At 49.8% G+C, this 18,769-nt stretch overlaps 1 protein-coding gene across 1 annotated transcript in view; it reads left to right on the top strand.

Annotated features, from left to right (window-relative positions):
- Nucleotides 1-5: 5 nt before the first annotated feature.
- The window catches only part of TMEM201 (transmembrane protein 201), a gene marked incomplete at its 5' end in the record, with an annotated part of 44,091 nt that continues 25,327 nt past the window's right edge, over nt 6-18,769 (top strand). Inside the window, 6 exons of the mRNA XM_014522884.2 lie at nt 6-58; nt 11,488-11,608; nt 11,832-12,026; nt 16,867-17,043; nt 17,750-18,141; nt 18,742-18,769. The exon at nt 18,742-18,769 is cut by the window's right edge and continues 134 nt beyond it. Coding sequence (XP_014378370.1) covers nt 6-58; nt 11,488-11,608; nt 11,832-12,026; nt 16,867-17,043; nt 17,750-18,141; nt 18,742-18,769 — 966 coding nt within the window. The remainder of the gene's footprint in view (nt 59-11,487; nt 11,609-11,831; nt 12,027-16,866; nt 17,044-17,749; nt 18,142-18,741) is intronic.

Consider the following 18,769-nt stretch of genomic DNA (forward strand, 5'->3'; position numbering starts at 1 on the left):
CCGGGGGGGTGGGGGTCACCGTGGGCGCCGGGCTGCTGCTCTACAAGATCGCGCGGAGGTAAGGAAGCCTCTCGGGGAAGGGGAACCGAGCCGTCCATGAGGCGGATGGCGGTAGTGACGGCCCACGCTGCTGGGAGGGGCCGGCAGCCCCGGGGAGCGCGTTACCTGCCTTCCCGCTTTGTATGAGGCGGGCTGGGAGGTTCCTCCTCGCTCGCTCGGATCCCACTGTACAAAGGACGGGGAGGGTTCGTGCTGACTCCAGCTCGGAGCGGAGCACGGGAGGCTCCGGAGCCCGCCTGGCTCCTGTCGGGACCGCCCCCTGCGAAATGAGCACGGGCGGCCCGGGGAGGAAGCGCTGCCTGCGGCAGGAAGGGCAAACAATGGCTGGGGGAGCAGGGGAGGCGCAGCGGGCGGGTAGGGAGCAGGGCGCCTCCCGCCTGGGGCCGTGGCCCCGAGAGACCCCCATCGGCTCCTGGGTTATAAGGCTTCCCCGGGGAAAAAGGCAAGGCCTTTCTCCAGATAACGCGAGTATCCGCTTAGAAACCGGTGCTCTAATGCAAGCAAAACCCCTGAGCTACCCAGGAGCCCTTAGTTGCAGGGAAATCACCAGAAACAGCCTGTGATCCCTCTCCATCTCTCCTAAATTGTTTCCTGTCTCCTGCTCCAGCAGACAACATCAAGCACTTAGCTATTAATGGCACTACCTTAATAAATAAAACTGGAAGTGCCTGTCTTTTCTCTGGGGCATATTCTGGTGCCGGGCGCTATTGGATGACTGTACTCCAAAAGCTCTCTCCCCCAGTCAGTCTGGAGAGAGATTTTTGTTTCGCCCTCCAGAGTGAATTTTCCAGCGTGCTCAGGAAAAGCAGAACGGTGCATAATTTGTTGTGGGAATAGAGAGAAAACATTATTATTATTTTTTAATAGTCTTTTCCTTGGTTGGGTGTTGGGGGAGGGGTGCAATTCCTGCAGTGAAATGGCATGGTAATGGATAAATGCAATGCCAGCATGGTACTCTGCTGCTGTGGAGGTGCCTGTGCTGTGAGCCGTATCAAAACTTCGGATGACAAGCAGAGGTAAATGTATATGTATAGATCTTGGTTATTTTTGATGACTGGCATCATAGCAGCCTAAAGAAATAGGAGTGCTTTTTCCCACATTTCAGGCTTTTTCTTTGCATGTGTTTTGTTTTGTTTTTTTCTAACGGTCCTGAGTATCAGGAGGAGTCGAGGTTGGTATGGGACAAAGGGGGAATCAAATTTTAAATTGAAAAGCTTAGAACTAGCATAACTGTAACCTCATGTAAATAGTGTGCATCTTGCAGGATGCATTCGCAATGTGCAACAGCAGACATGGGCAATCCTGTGACCTGTAAGGAGTTTTGCTGGAGTAAAAGGGATCCCAAAGGGTGGGATACGAAAGGTGGTTCACTCGCTTTTCATTGCCTAGCAGAAGTGGAATAATTCAGGCATATTCTAAACCACTTGCCTTTCCAGTGGATTAAAGTGAATATTGCTGTATGTACAGCGGCCTGGCATTTCTGTTGTGTGTTGAGGACAGCAAAGGAACACTAAAAGCCTCTAGCCATCTTCTGGAAAACAGGCAGGGCTTGTGTGGGGCTGGTTGGACCAGTGTGACTTTGAAGGCAGCGGATTGACCCGCTCTTGTTTACGTGCGTCAGATGGGCTGCCGCTGGAATCCAAAGAATGTTACATTTTTTAAGCCCCTTCTGTACTGGAAAATGATCATCCTGCTATAAATGTTTTCAGAAACTGATCTTGATTGCTGTTTGTTTGCGGGGTTGTAGTGTTGTTGCATTGTTAGCAGTTACTTTGGCACTTCCTCAGCTTGCACTTTTACATAAATAAATAGAGCATCAATTAGGACAACTGCCAGGCTTGTCGAAACACAAATGTTTCACTACTTTTACACCATTTTAACCATGGCAGTATAGTCAATTCTGGTGTGAATCCGGTTAACAATGGCAGAGGTGTGCATTGCATCATATTGGGTATCCAGGCTGTAGCCATATTGGCCTAGAGGAAAAGCAGTCCGGGCTCATGGTACAGATGATACCTTTTATTAGACCAACAAGATTTTTGAAAAAAAAGTCTTTAATTGAAAGCTTTCAGGCACGAACACCCTTCATCAAACTCCGATGCCTGATGAAGGGTGTTTGTGCCCGAAAGCTTGCAATTAAAGAAATGTTGTTGCTCTAATATGTAAAAGATACCATCTCTACTACAAGCTCTGATTGTATCATGTTAGGTAGCTGCACCTGAGAAGCAGAATAAACATTTGAAAGTTGTTTGAATGGAAGTAGGGTGTGAATTTGTAGCACTATGGCTGTCCAGGAACAACTGTGTATTTGCAGCTTTTTATTCCAGAAAAACTGTATGGAGCTGTTCCTCAATGACTGCATGGCAGACGAGCTCTTTACATCTCTGTCCTGGTTTCAACTTAAATGATTGTACTGGTATATATTAAAAAAAAAAAAAATTCAAACCTATACTCCTAAACTTGTTTGCAAAGCAGAGTTAATTTGCTAGAATTCATTATGTTTCTGCGATTTGCTGATGGGTTTGGGACCAGAATGAGAAAACCGGATGTACTGGGGATCTGTCTCTGAGGTCACCTTACCGCTGCTGTGCTTGTCCTGATCATGCTGAAAGTCACTTAACTGAGTGGACTTACCTTGAGTCCAACTCTTTGGTCCATTTTGTTTAATACATCCTTATTGTAGCTATTTTCCCTGTAGGTTCTGTATGTCCTCTTGGTATTATAATGGTCTCTCTTTCTCTTGCTGCTTTGCACCCTCTTTTGAAATGCAGCCAGGGCATAGGTGCATCCTTTCCTACGGATCTCTACAGCCCTGCCCCTGCTTGGCATAACAGTGGCATAGTCCATTCGGGGTCCGCTGGGTTTGTGGCTCTTGTGTTCCCTGACTGACACATCTACAATAAGCTCTTGGCCCATCAAGTCTTGTAGGAACAGCAGTCTTGCCCTGGGGCACCAGGTCCTTCATCCACTTAATCTACAGGTAGAGATGCCTCAGAAAGAGTTGAGGGGCAGGGAGTGGGGAGTGTCACAACAAGGTGTAGAACCTAGCACACTTGCAGAGAGACATCGGTGAAGCTCTCTTTTGGGAGGAGTGATGGTAACCAGGCCATCGCATAGTCTTTTACCCATCAGATAAGTGGGTAGGACCCCATTCACCTTGGTGAGCTGTTAACACTAAAAACCCTGCTGCTCTTGTGCCACTACGAGGGCAGCCCTGGTTTCACAGTGAATTCCCCACTGAAATGATTGGAGCAGTTTAACCCTCTGTCTGTAGCCCTCAAGGTGTAGATTCATAGGTCACATTTCCAGCTTTCTTTCTTATGAGCCCTGGAAAGATAACTCTGTCCGGTGGAAGCTGAGATTTGTTTGCATCCCTACTTGACTCTGAAGACAAATTTAGGACAAGGAGTGTTGAATCGAGTCTGCCACTGGATGACATTTGGTCACTGGCTTGTGACACCTGGGGTGCTCGTGTCTCCGGCAGGAAATAATGCGTTGTGGAATCTCTCTGTGTCAAAAAGCTATTGTTTTATTAGAGCCAAGTGGTGACTTACGCCTTGTCTGAATTGAAGCCATTTCAGTTCATAGGAGGAAAAATCATAGCCCTATGCTGAGAGGCAAGAATTCTTGTGGGTGATACCGTTTATTGGATCAGCTGTATGATTCGTCTAGACCAGTGGGTCTCAACTTTTTCAAACACAAGGCACCTCTCATTAGACAAGACCCCTCAGAAAATGCCAGCTTTTAGTTTTCATTCTTTTTTTTTTTTTCTTTTCTACAGAAAAATAATGAAGCAATTCTTCTGTTGCAGAGAACTCAATGTCCACAACAGGTCAACACTGATTTAACACTAAGGATTCCTATTTGAGAGCTCGATTAATTTTGTAAATCATGTTTGAACACCTGACAGCGTTAACATTGTTTGACACCCTTGCAAGGTTTTCAAGGCACCCCAGGGCGCTGCAACACTGAGCGTAGGCAAGCTTTTGGGTATGACTATACTCTTCCTCAGGCTTGTGATACTGTGATACCTGACAGCTTGCCCGTGTCTGCCAACCATACTCTTGGTCCAATATGATATCGCCCACAAGAATTCTTGCTTCTCACATCTGGACCATCACAGCAACATCACTTCAACACTCCTAAACTTTAGCATAGCTGCAATTACACTAGCAAAAGTCCCCGATATTTGTGCCAGTGCAGCTTATTCTGTTCATAGACTTGATTTTGAACTTTATCAGCAAGACTGTTTGTGAAGCCATATCTGCTAGCATCAATGTCGCTAAACCCTTAATGTTGGAAGCATTTTCTTTTCTTGACTGTCTTCATCTTTCACTCATAACTCAAAATTATGCTGCGAGTATTGGTCATAAATCAAGACCCATCCCCTGTTCCCACATGTATACATGCATGTTAGTTTGAGGGTGGTAGCGCTTCCTTTTTGAGATGATGGGACCATTGGGGTGTGCTAGCAAAAGCTTTAAGTTGCACCACTGGGCAGTTGCTTATGATGTTGCTTTACGGTGACAATTGAAGATGTGAATGGCACAATGTTTTGCAGGAGGGCTGTGCTGTCTCCAGTGCAGGTAACCCGAGTTAAATCTGTAACAAAAGATGTCGCCTCGCGTTGTGAAGTCTTTGTGGCAAGGACTGTTTTATGCCTGGCATGGCACTGAGCACACTATAGGCACATAAAAAGCTGGGGAAACTCCACCTTATTGACCTTCCTTGATAAATAAGAACAATAAAGATGCTGCGGGGGCTCCTAAGGCAGTTTGACCTTTGACGCCTCCTATGAGCTGCTCTTGAGGCTGTGTGTGAGGGTGCACTGGCTGGAGAGGTGCAGAAGGAAGATTGTTTTAAGGAGACTCCAAATTAGCCACTATATTTGTATGCACATTTTCACTGGTGAGAGACAGTGATTTGGGTATCTTTTAACCCTCCCTGTTATAGAAGCGGGAGAGCTTCCCACTAGTTTAACCTGCGGAGGCGGAGCTGGAGAATACGGATTTAAGTTTAGCATTCATCCTCTCATCCGAGGGCTGTGCCTGACTCGGGGAGGGGGAAATGTGCCACTGGAGTTGCTTAAGTGTGCTAACTAATCTTCACACCAATTACAAATTGTCCAGTTTAGGAAGCCTCTAGGATTTTCAGTCTAGTCAGCTAGCTTACAGGGTGGGAGATAACATCTTGCCGGCACAGCCTCTCTGAAAAGCTTTTTATCCTTTCAGTTCTCTCTTCTCAAGAGGTGGGGAGCTCCTGATTTTTTCAGAAGATAGTTAGCTGTGTTAGTCTGAAGTCAAGCAGAATAAATTACAGGATCACTGTGGGGAAGATTATTGCCTCTTATCTGGATAAGCAGGAAGAGATGGAAAAACCCTGCCCTGCCTTCCCTTTGGGTGAAGGGAGGGTGGCTTTTTAACCTTGTGTAGTGGTTCCTTTTTCCTGAAGCTAATGAAGAGCAGGAAGTATGATTGTGGGAGCTGGATTTCCAGAATGGCTATTCCCACAGGAATAGCATTTAATCCTGTACTGCTGCTGATGCTGGCAAATCTAAGAGCAGGCCAGGGAGTCTAAGGACAGCATTTCTTTTACTGCTTGCCTTTTCTCAGAAGGAGGATGTCTGCTCCCTCCTGCCTTGCTCTGCAGTATCCAGTTGGAGCAGGAGACACTCATGTTCCAGTGCGCCTGCACATTTTTATTTTTTTTAGCATTAGTGGCAATATAGAGGAAGGGGCTAGAAGCAGATGAAATCCTTTCCTTGGCACTTTGGCCTGCTGCACAGCTGAATGAGGGTAACACATACTAGTATACCAGGGTTAGTATAACTAAACTGCTGTGGGTACCAGTAACAACAAAGATATGGTGGAACAGGCTTTCATCCGTGCTAGTAAAGGATGCCTCAAGGACCCCAGGGAGCTTGTATCCACTCACAACTGTTAAAACCCACCCTGCCAGGGGTGACTGGTGCTTCCTGGGTCTGGGGGGGGGCACAATTTGTGTGTGGGCCCAGGAGCCGGCCAAAAACCCCATATCCACTCCCATCCTTCTATGCCACGGCTTAGTGCTGCCCCCCCCCCCCCCCACCACTCCCCCCCCCCCCCCCCCTGCCAGCCCGCGCAGCAAAAAAACTGCCCTGTTCTGAACAGTGCCAAGTTGGGGGCCAGTCTCAGGGGGGGCACGTGCCCCACTTCCCCCGTGCCCCCTCTACCAGTCGCCTGTGCACTCTGCCGCATCCTTTCTGCCATTGACACCCCTGCCAGCTAGATAAGGCCTCCTCTGGGCAGCATCGTTTTGCCAGCAGAGTTCCAGGTCTCTCAGTAAAACTTCAACTGCATCCTCATTTGTGGCTCTTGCAGTGGCAGAAGGCTCCTTTATGCCGGCCCAAGTAAGACTCCTTTGCTGAGAAGCAGGAAGTGAGTATAGGGAAATGTCTTTGCACCTACTGGTGCATTTCATTGCTCTCCTGGAGAAACCACCCTCTAGGATTCAGAGGATAGCTCCATCTTATGCCCTCTTAATCTTTGTACATTCTTCTGAGGCAGCCATTAAGTTGTTCTTGTGCTGGTGGTTTTGTGGGAGCTGGATTGAGGATACACACTTGCACTTCCAACGTCCGTTTTCTGTCTCCAGCTTTTGCCAGCTCTCATAATATTTGGTACATCTGCAGGGCTGGAGTTGCATGGGCATAAGTCAGTTCAGTGGGTTGGATTTTCCTATCCTTTGTGGTTGAAAAGAGAATTTGAAAATCTGGCCTTAGAGAACATAGGGGGGGATCTGTTTTTTTTTTTTTTTTTTTTTTTTTTTTTTTTTTTTTTTTTTAAGCCTCTTGGTGTTTTTTTTGGGGGGGGAGGTGGTTGTTCTCCCATCTGTGGCCTGCCCTAGAGTAGATTATGCATCCTCAAAGTAAGATCTATCCATTTTGGTGTAAGGCATGACTTTGTTCCAGCAGCTTGACTTGCCTCTGAAGCAAAGTCCACTTCACATTGAAGTTCCCTGATTAGAAGCAATATCATCGGGCCTGGTGGGGAAATGAAACTCTAAAGGCTGGAGCTCTCCCTTGATATATCATTCTGTTGACACTCTTGCCCCAGATAGACATGTCTAGCAGCAGGACCCTGTCCTTCACGCTCATCCCAGGCTCTCTTGATCTCTTGCTGTCCAGCAGGAATTGGTGGTAATGAGTAGCTATTTCAGTATTGCTTCTTTGGGATTCCTCTCAACCCCACATAGCTTCCCAAGTGTCCCCCCAGAAGTCTCCTGTGTGCCTTTTATTTTTTTTAATGAACCATTCCTGTCAACAGGCAGCAGATGGAAATTTTTAATACGATGAGTTGCATTACAATCCCAGCAGTCTTACCTGTGACATGCTGCCCAAGTAGACCAAGTAGACCAGCTCCTTGGTTTGTATGGACCCTGGTTTTGTCTGGCTTGGCCATGTCTGCTGGGCAGAGCAGTGGAGAGAAAAAAAGATGGACAGGACAGGAGACTGAAAGGAGAGCAAAGGTAGGAAAATGGACAAGATCTGCCCTGATCTCCTGGCAGAGACCTGGTGTTAGGATTCTGGGATGATTTATAACCATGATGTAGGCTGGCTGCTGGCACTGTGTTTATTGGCATGATCCCTTCTCAGAGGCAGCTAGAGCATTCGAGACTCCAGAGGAGTCTCGATTTGGGGGAGCCAGGAAAGGGAGGTTAACCAGGCCTGCCCTCTGACCTAAGGTTCTGCTTTTGGGTAAAAGGCAAGGAGTCTTGGTTCAGGAGGTCCCAAATGTCCTCCCAGAGCAAGTCTAACAGCACCCTCATTACTTCTTTAAGGTTTCTATAGCCAAGTCAATTAATCTTGGACTCTATTTGCTTCCCATGTTCGTTAACTCTTCCTTGGAGCTATTTTCTGACTCCACTGTTCCCTTGGCTGCTGCAATTGCTCTGCCTTCAGGTTCATCTGTTTTTTTTTATTGCTGCGGTCCATGTTTTTGCAGCCCCCCCAGACAGCTGTTATGTCGGCAGTGAAAAGGAAACAAACCTGGCTGGCTGGCCAGGTGGGGTGGCAGGAGTGGAGTGTGACAACGACCAAATCTGCCCTCCTTTTCCTTTTAGACCATCACATGCATTTAGTGTTTGGCCCAACCATGTTGGGGTTTTTTTTTCCTTATTTCTATTTTTCAAGGTGGTAAGGGGGGATTTCAACCCCCAAAAGGAAGCCTGGAGTGAAGGATTACGCTGTTAGTTGATTGACTCAATGCCAACTAATGCTTGATGGATTTAATAATTCAAGATTTGTGTCCCATGGACTCACTTGAGAGATGTGCAGGTCCTGTGGCAATGGGTGATGTTATGCACACCTTCATGATAATGTCATGCACCCAGATTTGGGAGGTAAATGTGAGCGCCCAGGGCTTGTCAGGACCGAAGCACAAAGCACCCCTCCGCCAAATGCTGCAAAGGCAGAGAAGATTCTGCTGAGCAAGAGCCTGGCAAGTTGCTCTCGACTCAAGGGAGCTACAGCTGCCACCATTATTTTTGAGTTCTGGCCCCTGGCTGTGCTCATCTGCCCAGTTGCTGCTTCTGCTTTGGCTGCATTTGACATTGGCTGCTAGGAGTTGACCCTGGAGGATAAAATAGAACCGCAGACACTGAGACCTCTGTATCCGAGCAGGAGTCCTCTGGCCGCTCACTTGTCACACGAGCAATTCCTACACATGGTGGGGAGCTCATCCGGAGGAGCTGTCACCGGCGTTGCGTGGCATAGTGCTATCTTTGACTCCATCGCAGTTGGCCCTGTCACTCTAGACAGCTGCTATACTGAGTTCCTGGGTGTTTGCTTGACCAGCTGTCCCTCCCCTCCGAATGTGGTTAGAGGGTATTAATAAACCCAAGTAACTAAATTGTGTTGCCTTGGACTGTAGGGAAGCTTCCTCTCCTGATGAAGTGCCTTGCCAGAGTGGGAAGCCTGCATACAACCTTTTCCACTGTCTGGCACAGTCTTCTCATGAAGGAGATTTATCCTCTAGTGGTTCCTGTTCTAATAGGATTAGGGTAAAATAGGAGTACTGGAAGGATGCAGGGTGATAGGGTGCAGCACCTTTCCCTCTTCATCTGATGATTCAAGCTTAGCCACAGAAGTGTAGTTATGGGAAGTTATGACCCTTAAAAGTAAATTGTGATACAAGCTTGCTGGTCTCAGTCTAGTTCCTTGGGGGACAGAGCCCAGCAACAGTTGGTGTTTTTTACTGGTGGGGAGACCAGAAGTGGAAGAGAGCATGGAGAATCAACTCCCCCTTTGCTTCCAAAGCAGGCGTTGATACAGGGCACCCTTTCTCCATACACACCTAGCAACGCTTCGTGCGTGATTTGTGGATGAAGGATCTCAGTTAATAGAGCAGTCCGTTTTGTGCTGTGTTCACACAGATTTAAAGATCAGCTTCCCAGAGGAGTATAAAATGCCAGTGTGTTACTGTGCCAGCCAGTCTGCCCTGCCTGTGAGCGCTTTTTTGTTTTGTCAGAGTAGCAGAGTTATTTTGCTGGCAGAAAACTGGGCCTGATGATGAATGCAAAGCTTGCATGTCCCATGCAAGAGGGTACTTCAGGAGAGTTCATAGCTGTCCCAGATCTGTGCTCCCTTGGCGTTAAGAGCCCTGGCAGTCTGGCCTTCTCGCTGCATGCGATGTCTTGATTCTTTCCTGCATCTCTTTGCTTGGGTGATGATGACACTGAACTAGCTGGTTTCATGCCTTTCAGTCTCATTTGCAGGTTCTTGTGCACAGTTTGGCCCAAAGCATTGGAAGTGGGGTCACACCAATAGAGATTTTTTGGGGCCAATACCGATGGACGATTTATTTATTTATTTTATTTTTAACGAGCCATATCAGCCAATACTGATCTGATTGCCAATATGCAGCCAAGCAGCTTGAAGAGCCGCATCTGGCTGGTAAGTCTGTTGTGGAGGAAGGGGCAAAGGGGGAGGGAAGGGGTGTGGAGGGAGGCAGATTAAGACCCCCCATGGTGAGGGAGGGAGTGGAGCAGGGGCAGGCGCTGTACAGCCAGGACGGAGTGTGGGACGAAGCCACGTGTGGCTTGTCAGGGGGGAGGACAGCTGCTGTATGCACCCCGGGAGGGCAATGGGGGGGCCCCGGATCTGCATGTGGAGCAAGGACATACTGCCGCTGTGGGCTGGGGCCAGGATGGTGCCGCACTTTTCCAGCAAGGGACTGGGCTGCGCTTGGGACAAGCAGCAGTGGTGCTGAGGGGGCTATGAGGGGGGTTGCAGTCGCCCCAAAAATCAATATAGCCTCCCCAACCCCCTCTCTCAGTGCCGCCACTGCCCACCCCAAGTGCAGCCCACCCTCACCCTGTGCACAGATCCAGGGGCCCTGGCCCCCATGCCCTCATGGTGTACATGCAGCAGTGGGAGCCGCCATCCTGTCCCCATGCCCTCCAGATGAGCCGCTCGTGACTCCGTCCCGTACCCCACCCTGGCTATGCAGTGCCTGCCCCAGTCCCACCCTCCTTCACCACGGGGCCTCGATCTGCCCCCACTTCACGCCCCTTCTCTCACAACAGACTCACTAGCCAGACCCAGCTGCTATCCATGCTGCCGGGCTGCGCTCCTGGCCGTCTGCGTGCTGCGCTGCGGCTGCACACATGCACGGGGCATTTATTAGCGACATTATTGGCCACATCAGCCATAAAAAGCCAGTTGCCAATACTGTCAATTTTCCTTATATCAGTGCTGATCTGATATGGGACTGATGTATTGGTGCACCTCTACATGTAAATATCCTTTTAGTGGGAGAGGCTCTTGAGTTGCTTGAAATATTGCAAAGACATGAGAGAAGACCTATGAATACCTCAGTCTTTCTTGCCAATTCATTTGGCCAGTGCAATGTGAAAAGTACTGTTCACAGTGCTTGAACTTTGGGACGACTCTCACCTGTCCACATCCCTTTAATGCGACATGATAGTGTGGGCAGTAGCATGATCCCTAGTCCAGTCTTAATAGGCCTATTTTATGTTGCACATGGCTCTAGGGAACAATATTCTTGCCACAGTTTCTGATACCAACCAGGCTTCTCATTCCCACAGGAACAGCAGCACAGCATCAGGACTCTGTCCCCTATTCAGGTGCTGTTTTGCACCCTTGGGTTTCACTGACACTAGGCACCCTCGCAAGCAGTGCTGGGTGCAGAAATAACAAGGTATTTGCTGAAGGCATTGGGCAAGGCATAGCACATCTAGCACAAAGCAGCATTTGGCAGGAATTACCTTAGTTAAGCCTCCTACCCCTTCTCAAGAAGGCTCCCTAATGTCCTACTGCTGCAGGCTACATGGGATGAGGATTGCCAGCTCCATGCACGTGCATGCTCCTGCATCTTCCTGTCCAAGTAGCTGTTCTCTTTGATGTCATCTTGTTTCTATTTCTGACAGGAAGAAGCCCACGCATGTGACCGTGAACTGTTGGTTCTGTAACCAGGACACAGTGGTGCCGTATGGGAATCGCAACTGCTGGGACTGCCCCAACTGCGAGCAATACAATGGCTTCCAAGAGGTACTGCACTAGTCTTACTTCCTCCAATTTGGCCCTTGTTTTATTCCCTGCTCTTACTGAATAGGGTAGGGCAGGGGCCAGCAGCGTTCTCAAACCTCAGGCTGGAACAACCTGGCTCCAATCTATTGCAAGCCAAGTGACTTCAGCAGGGCAGGGGGGGAAGGTAGAGGACACCTGGCTCTGATTTACCAGCTAACCACTTTCTTCCTTTGCTTCCTGGCAGAATGGAGACTACAACAAGCCCATCCCTGCCCAGTACATGGAGCACCTGAACCATGTTGTGTCAGGCGCCACCACCTTCTGCGACCCCACCAAGCCCCAGCAGTGGGTGAGCAGCCAGCTCTTGCTGTGCAAGAAATGCAACAACCACCAGACCATGAAGATCAAGCAGCTGGCATCCTTCTCGCCCCGGGAGGAGGTAGGTGTTGGTTTGGGCAGATTCCCCTGCTCTTTGTGGGGCCTGTGGACTGGTCCCTGGTTCGGACCATGAACACGTCTGGCGTTCTAGCTCTCTTTCAGTGGGTGGAGGGTGGCCTTTAATCCCGATAAGGTTTTGATAAGCTCTGGGCAGCTGTAAGATGATTGAAATACCAAGACCCCATCTGTCGGCTCTCCCACCCCCTCCTGCGTCTCCAAGGAGTGACATGTGCCGTGGCTCTGAAGGGCTTATTCTCTATTGATTAGATCCTCAAGGACAGCATTCAGCATGTCTACTGTAGCAGTCTCTAAATCGCCGTCCTGCTGTCTTGTCCTGGATTCCTCCATGGATTACACCCGCCAGGCAGCAGGGCTGTTTCTTGCCTCATCCCTGCCCTGCAGGTAACGTGTCCCCCGTTGACTCAAAGCAGGAGCACAGCTGGCAGTGTCTCTGCAAGAAGTGCCTGCCCCAGCTATTTGGGATGCCATGGCAACCGGGTGATGATGCAGACAGGGAGTTTTCACTCTGCCCCACATACACAAAGAGCTTTTTGTCCAAGGCCTTGAAAAAACTGAACTCTGACGGCAGAGTCCTGGATGAACAGTCAAACAGGTCCCCCTTGAGGTGGAACGCAGTGAGCAAGACATTCCTCAGAGAGCACCATTTTTTGCCTCCTGTATTAGGAGGGATCCTCTCTGCTGTGGTAGCTTAAAACAAACTTGACCCACTCTGAACCTCCACCTCCTTCATATTCTGAGCCCAGAGACAGGCAAACCTGGTCGCTTCCCTGGAGGCTGTCTCTCCAAGTGCAGCATTGTTTTCTATTCTACATTTTCTGGAGTATCTGCTTGCTTCTCGGCCTCTTGTGGGCTAAGATTAAGTGAACTGACCCAGACTGTTGTGCTTCTGTTGCTGCCACAGCACAGTACAGGGGCTCCCTACCAGAACCATTGTTCCTACCCCAGTTAGTAATATAGAAAGGACAGGATGCTTGTAACCCACTGGCTGAGAATCCCCAACCTCTTTCTTCCTCTACTGACAGAGAAGTGAGTATCGTCTATTAATTCTGCCAGCCAAATTCTTTCCATTTCCTCCCAGTTACCCCTTGCTTATCCCCCACCTTGGCATTCTCATCCTACCCGTGTTGGAGCCTGGCAGCCTCTCCCCTCGCCTTCAGCAGTCGTTTAGCTGACCTGCACATACTCCTCCTCTTAATCCTTCTTCGAGTCAATCCCTTTGGCCTCCTCATTATTTCTGTAGCTCTTTGAACTTGCTGTTTAATACTTGTGCTTCAACAGCCTTCTGTGCAGGGCTTCGCGGATCACGCGGTTTCCCTGCAGAATAGGGAAGGGAGAAGGAAATCATCCCTCAGCCTGCCAGAGGGCAAAATGCTGCATCTGCCTAACCGTGCAGCAGCACAGTGCAACCAGCCAGAGTGGGAACGCAGAACAATTGCAGGTCTGATTGGAATTGGCAGGGGGAATTCAAGATGGAAAGAATTTTAATTGCCCATATTACAGTATGGCCCAGAAACCAGAGCCAGTACCCTCACCTGCTCAACGTGAATCACTCTGGGATCAAAATCATACTCGGGACTTAAGTATTTAGTCTCATATGAAAAACAGCACTGTACCAGCACAAAACCAAAGTCTCTGAGGGAAGAGTTCTGCCTGCATCTCCTTCAGAGGCTTCCCATTTGGGTACTGAGCATGCTTCTTGCTGCTTAGCTTGTGGGATGCATTGGGTAGAACAACTCCATGGCAGCCCTCAAGCCTGGTGTTCTGTTTAATGGGGCCTCAATTGAACTGCTGTCATCTTGGCGCCGAGGTTAGATAAAAATATCATCCAGCTTATTCTTCTCCTAGGAGCATTTGGCTCGTCTCCATGCCTTTGTACAGCAATGAGGGGTCAGCCTTTAGAGCTGCTCTTAGCTTTGCTGCCGAGTGACTTCAGAGGAATCTACCTTAGTGCTCCTTTTGCTGCATATAGAGGGTGGTACAAAGATGGGTAAAGGGCTTTCTCCTTGTTATAACTCCATCCCTGTGAAGTGTCTCATTCTCAACCTCCTTCCATGCCTTGACTTTACCCCAGGTTACAACAGAGATGCCAGGCTGGAGGATTGTTTTTGCTGGGGGCGGGAGTGCTCGAATCTAGCCTTTTTCATGTAACTAGGACCTGCTTAATCAGCATGTCTGCCAGGGAGCTCATTTAAATTCATTGTTCATCCTGAGTAAGGATGCCTTTGGGCGGCTTCTTAGTGCTTGGATTTGTCTTGTGGTTCTGTCCACACACTCCTGAAACAGCAGCCATTGCTACGTGGTAGCCGAGATATTATCTGTCTCGCCCTGTCTGTTAATTTGCTGCTTTCACACCAGCTATGCTCCTTGGGTCTGCATGTGAAATGGCTCTATCCTTATACACTGCTTCCTCCCAAAATAACAGGACTGCTCAGTAACTCCTGCTGCTGCTGCTGTGCATCTTGTCAGACACCTGTTTTTACCCAGGTGGGAGTGAAAGCCTTCCCAAGGAGGACTGTGGAGCCCTCAGGGCAGTTTTGTTGCACTTATCTCGGCTTTGAAAGCACATAGGCAACAGAAGCCTTGTCACCCTGCTTTACCACTGAGCAGTGCAGCGAGTGGGCGAGTGACCGGTCTAGGGTGAAACTGTGCACTGGTAGGAGAAGCAGAGATGGGATATAGGTCTCCTCTCTCCCATGCTGATTCCCTGTCCCATGGGTAGCATTGCCTTCTGCTTGGAGAAAGGCCTGCTCATGTGAATCTTTCATTTTCTCTGAGTGCTCTGGACCACCCCGCTGCTTTCTTTCCCCCTCCCTCCCTTCCCTGCTCTACCTTTTTTGTTTTTCCTAATTTCTACCTATTTACATTCTCACTGACATCCTGTCACACTTTTAGCTTCTCTTATTCCTTGGAGCCCCAGACCAGCAGAGACTTCGTATGTCTGAAGAAGGGTGATTACACCCAAAAGCTTGCTATGAACTTTTTTCCAACTATTCAGTTCATCTAATAAAAGATGTACAAAAAAACTAGAACTCTTGGTTCCAAAATGATACCTTTTATTAGACCAACTGGGACCAAGTTGGTTTTAGACCAAGTACACCCCTATTGGTATTTTCTTGAGATTACCTATTGGTAATACTTGGTATTAGACCAAGTACACCCCTGATAAAAGATATAATCTACTCAAAGAACCTTGCATGCCTATGTCCTTAGACCAACACGGCTATAACCAAAAACCCTGGACCACCCAGGAACTCTATCCCCTGCTGCCCAATGCCCAAGCCTTTGCAGCAGTGCCTGCAAGGGGGAGCACCCTGGATCAAGCTCCAGCTGGAGAAGGGGTGGCAGAAGGCTGAGGGTGCTGCCCCATATTCCCAGCTCTGACCCTTGACGCTGTTTGTATTGTGCAATTTTACCTTTGTGCCAGAAGAGGGAGAGCTCATGCCAGCTCATCTCCTATGCAGACCTGGCCTGGTATGAGGATAAATGCCAACCCCAGCCTGACTGCTCTGAATTGCAGCAGCCTCCCTGCTCTGCAAATGAGGAGTACTACACCTTATGGACCTCACACCTGTGTGTAGGACGGCTCCAGTAAGATCTATAGGCGATGGTAGGAGCAAGGAACAAAGCTGAGGCAGAACCAGAGCTCGGGAGCTGCCTGGGGTGCTTTGTGCAGTTGTTTTTGAATCATCCTTAAAGCTGAAGCCATGGCTGGTCAAGCAGGCTGCCTTGTTCTGGCTGGGAGTACCAGCTTACTGGGGTGCCCAGTGCTGTGCTCTGAACCATTTGGGGAGAAATGCACTCCCTCTCTTGGGCCTCTGGAAAGACAACCGGACACAAACTGGCTCTTCCCTTATCCCCTGCTTCTCTGCTCTTCTTCCCTCCCAGTTTCTCAGGCTACTTGAACCAAGGTGCTTGTGTCCCCCAGACTTCCTAAGCGTTAGTGTGGTGCGTTGGTTGACCCTGAACAAGGCACTTAACCTCTGCTATTCCTGTTTTTCCTCCCTACCCTGAAAACCTGCCCAGAGAAGATCCCTTGCGCCTGGGAAGCTTTCCTCCCACAGGCAGAAGGGAGTGCTCGGGTGCCTCCACTTGCTCAACCCCAAGTGGAGGATTTGCGGGGTGGCAACAGGGTAAAACTCCCGTTGCTCTCTCCCTGAGCTATAAGGGTAAGACAGGACCCTACCCTACAGGACCCATGAAAATCTTCAAGAGGAGCATGAGGACATGTGCTGTGACCCTCCCCATCCTGGCTTCCCTTCATCAGGACAGGAGAAATGTTTGGCAGGCAGTGGTTCTTTCAACACGGGTCAGGGCAAGGGTCCCGGCGCAGCCTGGGAGCGGAGATGGTGCTGAAAGCGCCCTGGGAACCACTGTGATGAGTGATGTGTCCGCTCCAGTGACGGTGATAAATGCACCCTCCTCATGGGCATTCTTGATTAAACGATGATTTATTGTGCTGATGCAAGCCAGGCGTTTGTGCCGATGGCAGCTTCTGAGTAGAGCCAGGGTTGGGGAGGAGGCTATTTGTTGCTCTCTGGGGATGGGGGCCTGAGCAGGTGGTTACCTGCTAGGGCCCTGCTATCAGACTTGGGGATACCTCAGCCACCCCAGGTGTAACGGCAGAGATTGATCCTCCATTTTAGCTGCAGCATCAGTGTGTCCTTGGATACGGTAGTGGAGAGACCTTTCCTGTGGATTGTGTGTCTTGTTCCCAGCTGAGCCAGGACTTGGGCCTGGTGCCAGGGTGCTGTTAAAGCGCAGCATCTGCATGGATAGCAGGCATGTGAAGCTTCATCTGCTTCCCTGTCCTCTCTCCCAAGGGTAAATATGATGACGAGATTGAGGTGTATAAGCACCATCTGGAGCAGACCTACAAGCTGTGCCGCCCGTGCCAGGCCGCTGTGGAATACTACATTAAACACCAGAACCGACAGCTCCGGGCACTGCTGCTCAGCCACCACTTCAAGCGCCGTGACTCTGACAAGGCCTTTGCTCAGGTACGTGGCGGAAGGTGGGCGGCAGATGGAGGAGAGTGGTCAATGGGGCCCTGCCGAATATACAGCCCCAGGATCGGGTGGGGTAGGAGGAGGGTGTCAGCACTGGGAGCTGTGATGAGATGGGGTTTTGAGCCTTGAAGTGCCGGGGCTGGAGGAGAAACATCACTCCTGGCTCAAGCTGGGCATGGGTCTAGCATGTGCTCTTGAGTTGACTTAGTAGAACTCCCCCTTTGCCTGCAAAAGGCTGAGAGAGTGTAAGCTTGTTTGTGCCAGGCGAGGGGCTGAAACCAAGCTGTGCCCTCATGGCCTCTTGACCCTTTTTATTATTGGCACCACTTTGAGGGGCATCACCAAATGCTGGGAGTGGGGCGCCATCAGAAGAGCAGGGGGGATAGCGGTGAGGAGTGGGAAGGAATGATAGGAAGAGGGACACGTGAAGACGGCAGGATTCGGGGAAACAAGAGCAGAGTGAAGAGGGGGTAGATGCAATGAAGATGGATTTCACCTTCTAGAATCCCCTGCCCGTCCCCCCCCACTCCTCAGTTCAGCCCCCGCCTTGCTATTGCAGTCCTGTACAGTATAGCAAAAATGCCCGGCTCTCCCCCAGGTCAGGTCAGTGCAGAACTGTCTGGCAAGCTCCCTTCACAGGTGCCACCCACCTCATTCTGTTGGTAATCAAAGGGCACTATCCTTCATCTTTTTGCAGACCTTTTGCTCATCGTCTTCCTCCACACCGGTGACCACCCCTGCTCAGGTGATAGTCTTACGGTTCCTGGCCTTCCTCAGCTGTATGTTCCTTGTCCTGCTGGCCTTGTATGGGCCAGGCGACCCCTTTTCCCACAAAATTGCACCCCCTGCTCCTATCTCTTCTGGCCCGATGGCCATTGGGAACATGACTGGAGGGAGCCCAGCAACAGCCTCGGACAACAGCACCCTTCTGGAGGTCACAAGGTGGTGGGAGCTGCTTCACCTGCTGCCAGAGCAGATGGTGGAGAACTTGAGCGTTGCTTGGAGGTACGGGAGGAACCATCAGATGGCAGTTGTCGTCCTTGGGCTGCTCACCTGCATGTTAGCCATGCTCCTGGCTGGACGGATCAGGTGAGCACACCTCCAGCGTTTCGGGTCCCATCAGAAGACCTCTTGAGATCCAGATGGGTGCTGATTTTGTTCTTTTTATAGTGGCCCCATTCTGCTGTGATCTCATGCTTTGTGGCTTAGCAGAAAGCTAGGACTGGAGCCTTCCACTTGTATTACTAGCTGTCCACCCAGCCAACTGAGTCGAGAACTGAGCTCTATTCTGGCTCTACCGTGGGCATCCCCTGTACAAAAGGGGAAGATGAGAGACCCACTTTTCTGATGATCAGTACTAGGAAGTGTTCCTCTTCTGTGGGCTAGTGGTGGCTGCTTCAGGTGAGGTCTCCCATGTAGTGCTCAGTTTGTGGGAGAGGATTCCCACTGTGCTAATGAGGGTGCAAAGGGCCCTCTTTAGGGTAAAGGTTGTGAGACAAAGGGGAAGGTCTTAGATAATCCTAATGTAACCATGGCCTGAACTGTTAGGAGCAAACAAACCTCTTTGTAGGCTGGTGAACTACAGGAAAGCAAAGTGGCTGGGACAGTAACATGCTGGAGCTGTGCTTGTCTCTCGTCTGGGTGACTGGTTTGCAGGTGGCTTGGCTCTTACGTGCTGCCTTGTTTCAGGCTCCGGAGAATCGATGCCTTTGCCTCG

This window comes from Alligator sinensis, unplaced genomic scaffold, assembly GCF_000455745.1.
Source record: "Alligator sinensis unplaced genomic scaffold, ASM45574v1 scaffold366_1, whole genome shotgun sequence".
Taxonomy (NCBI): domain Eukaryota; kingdom Metazoa; phylum Chordata; order Crocodylia; family Alligatoridae; genus Alligator; species Alligator sinensis.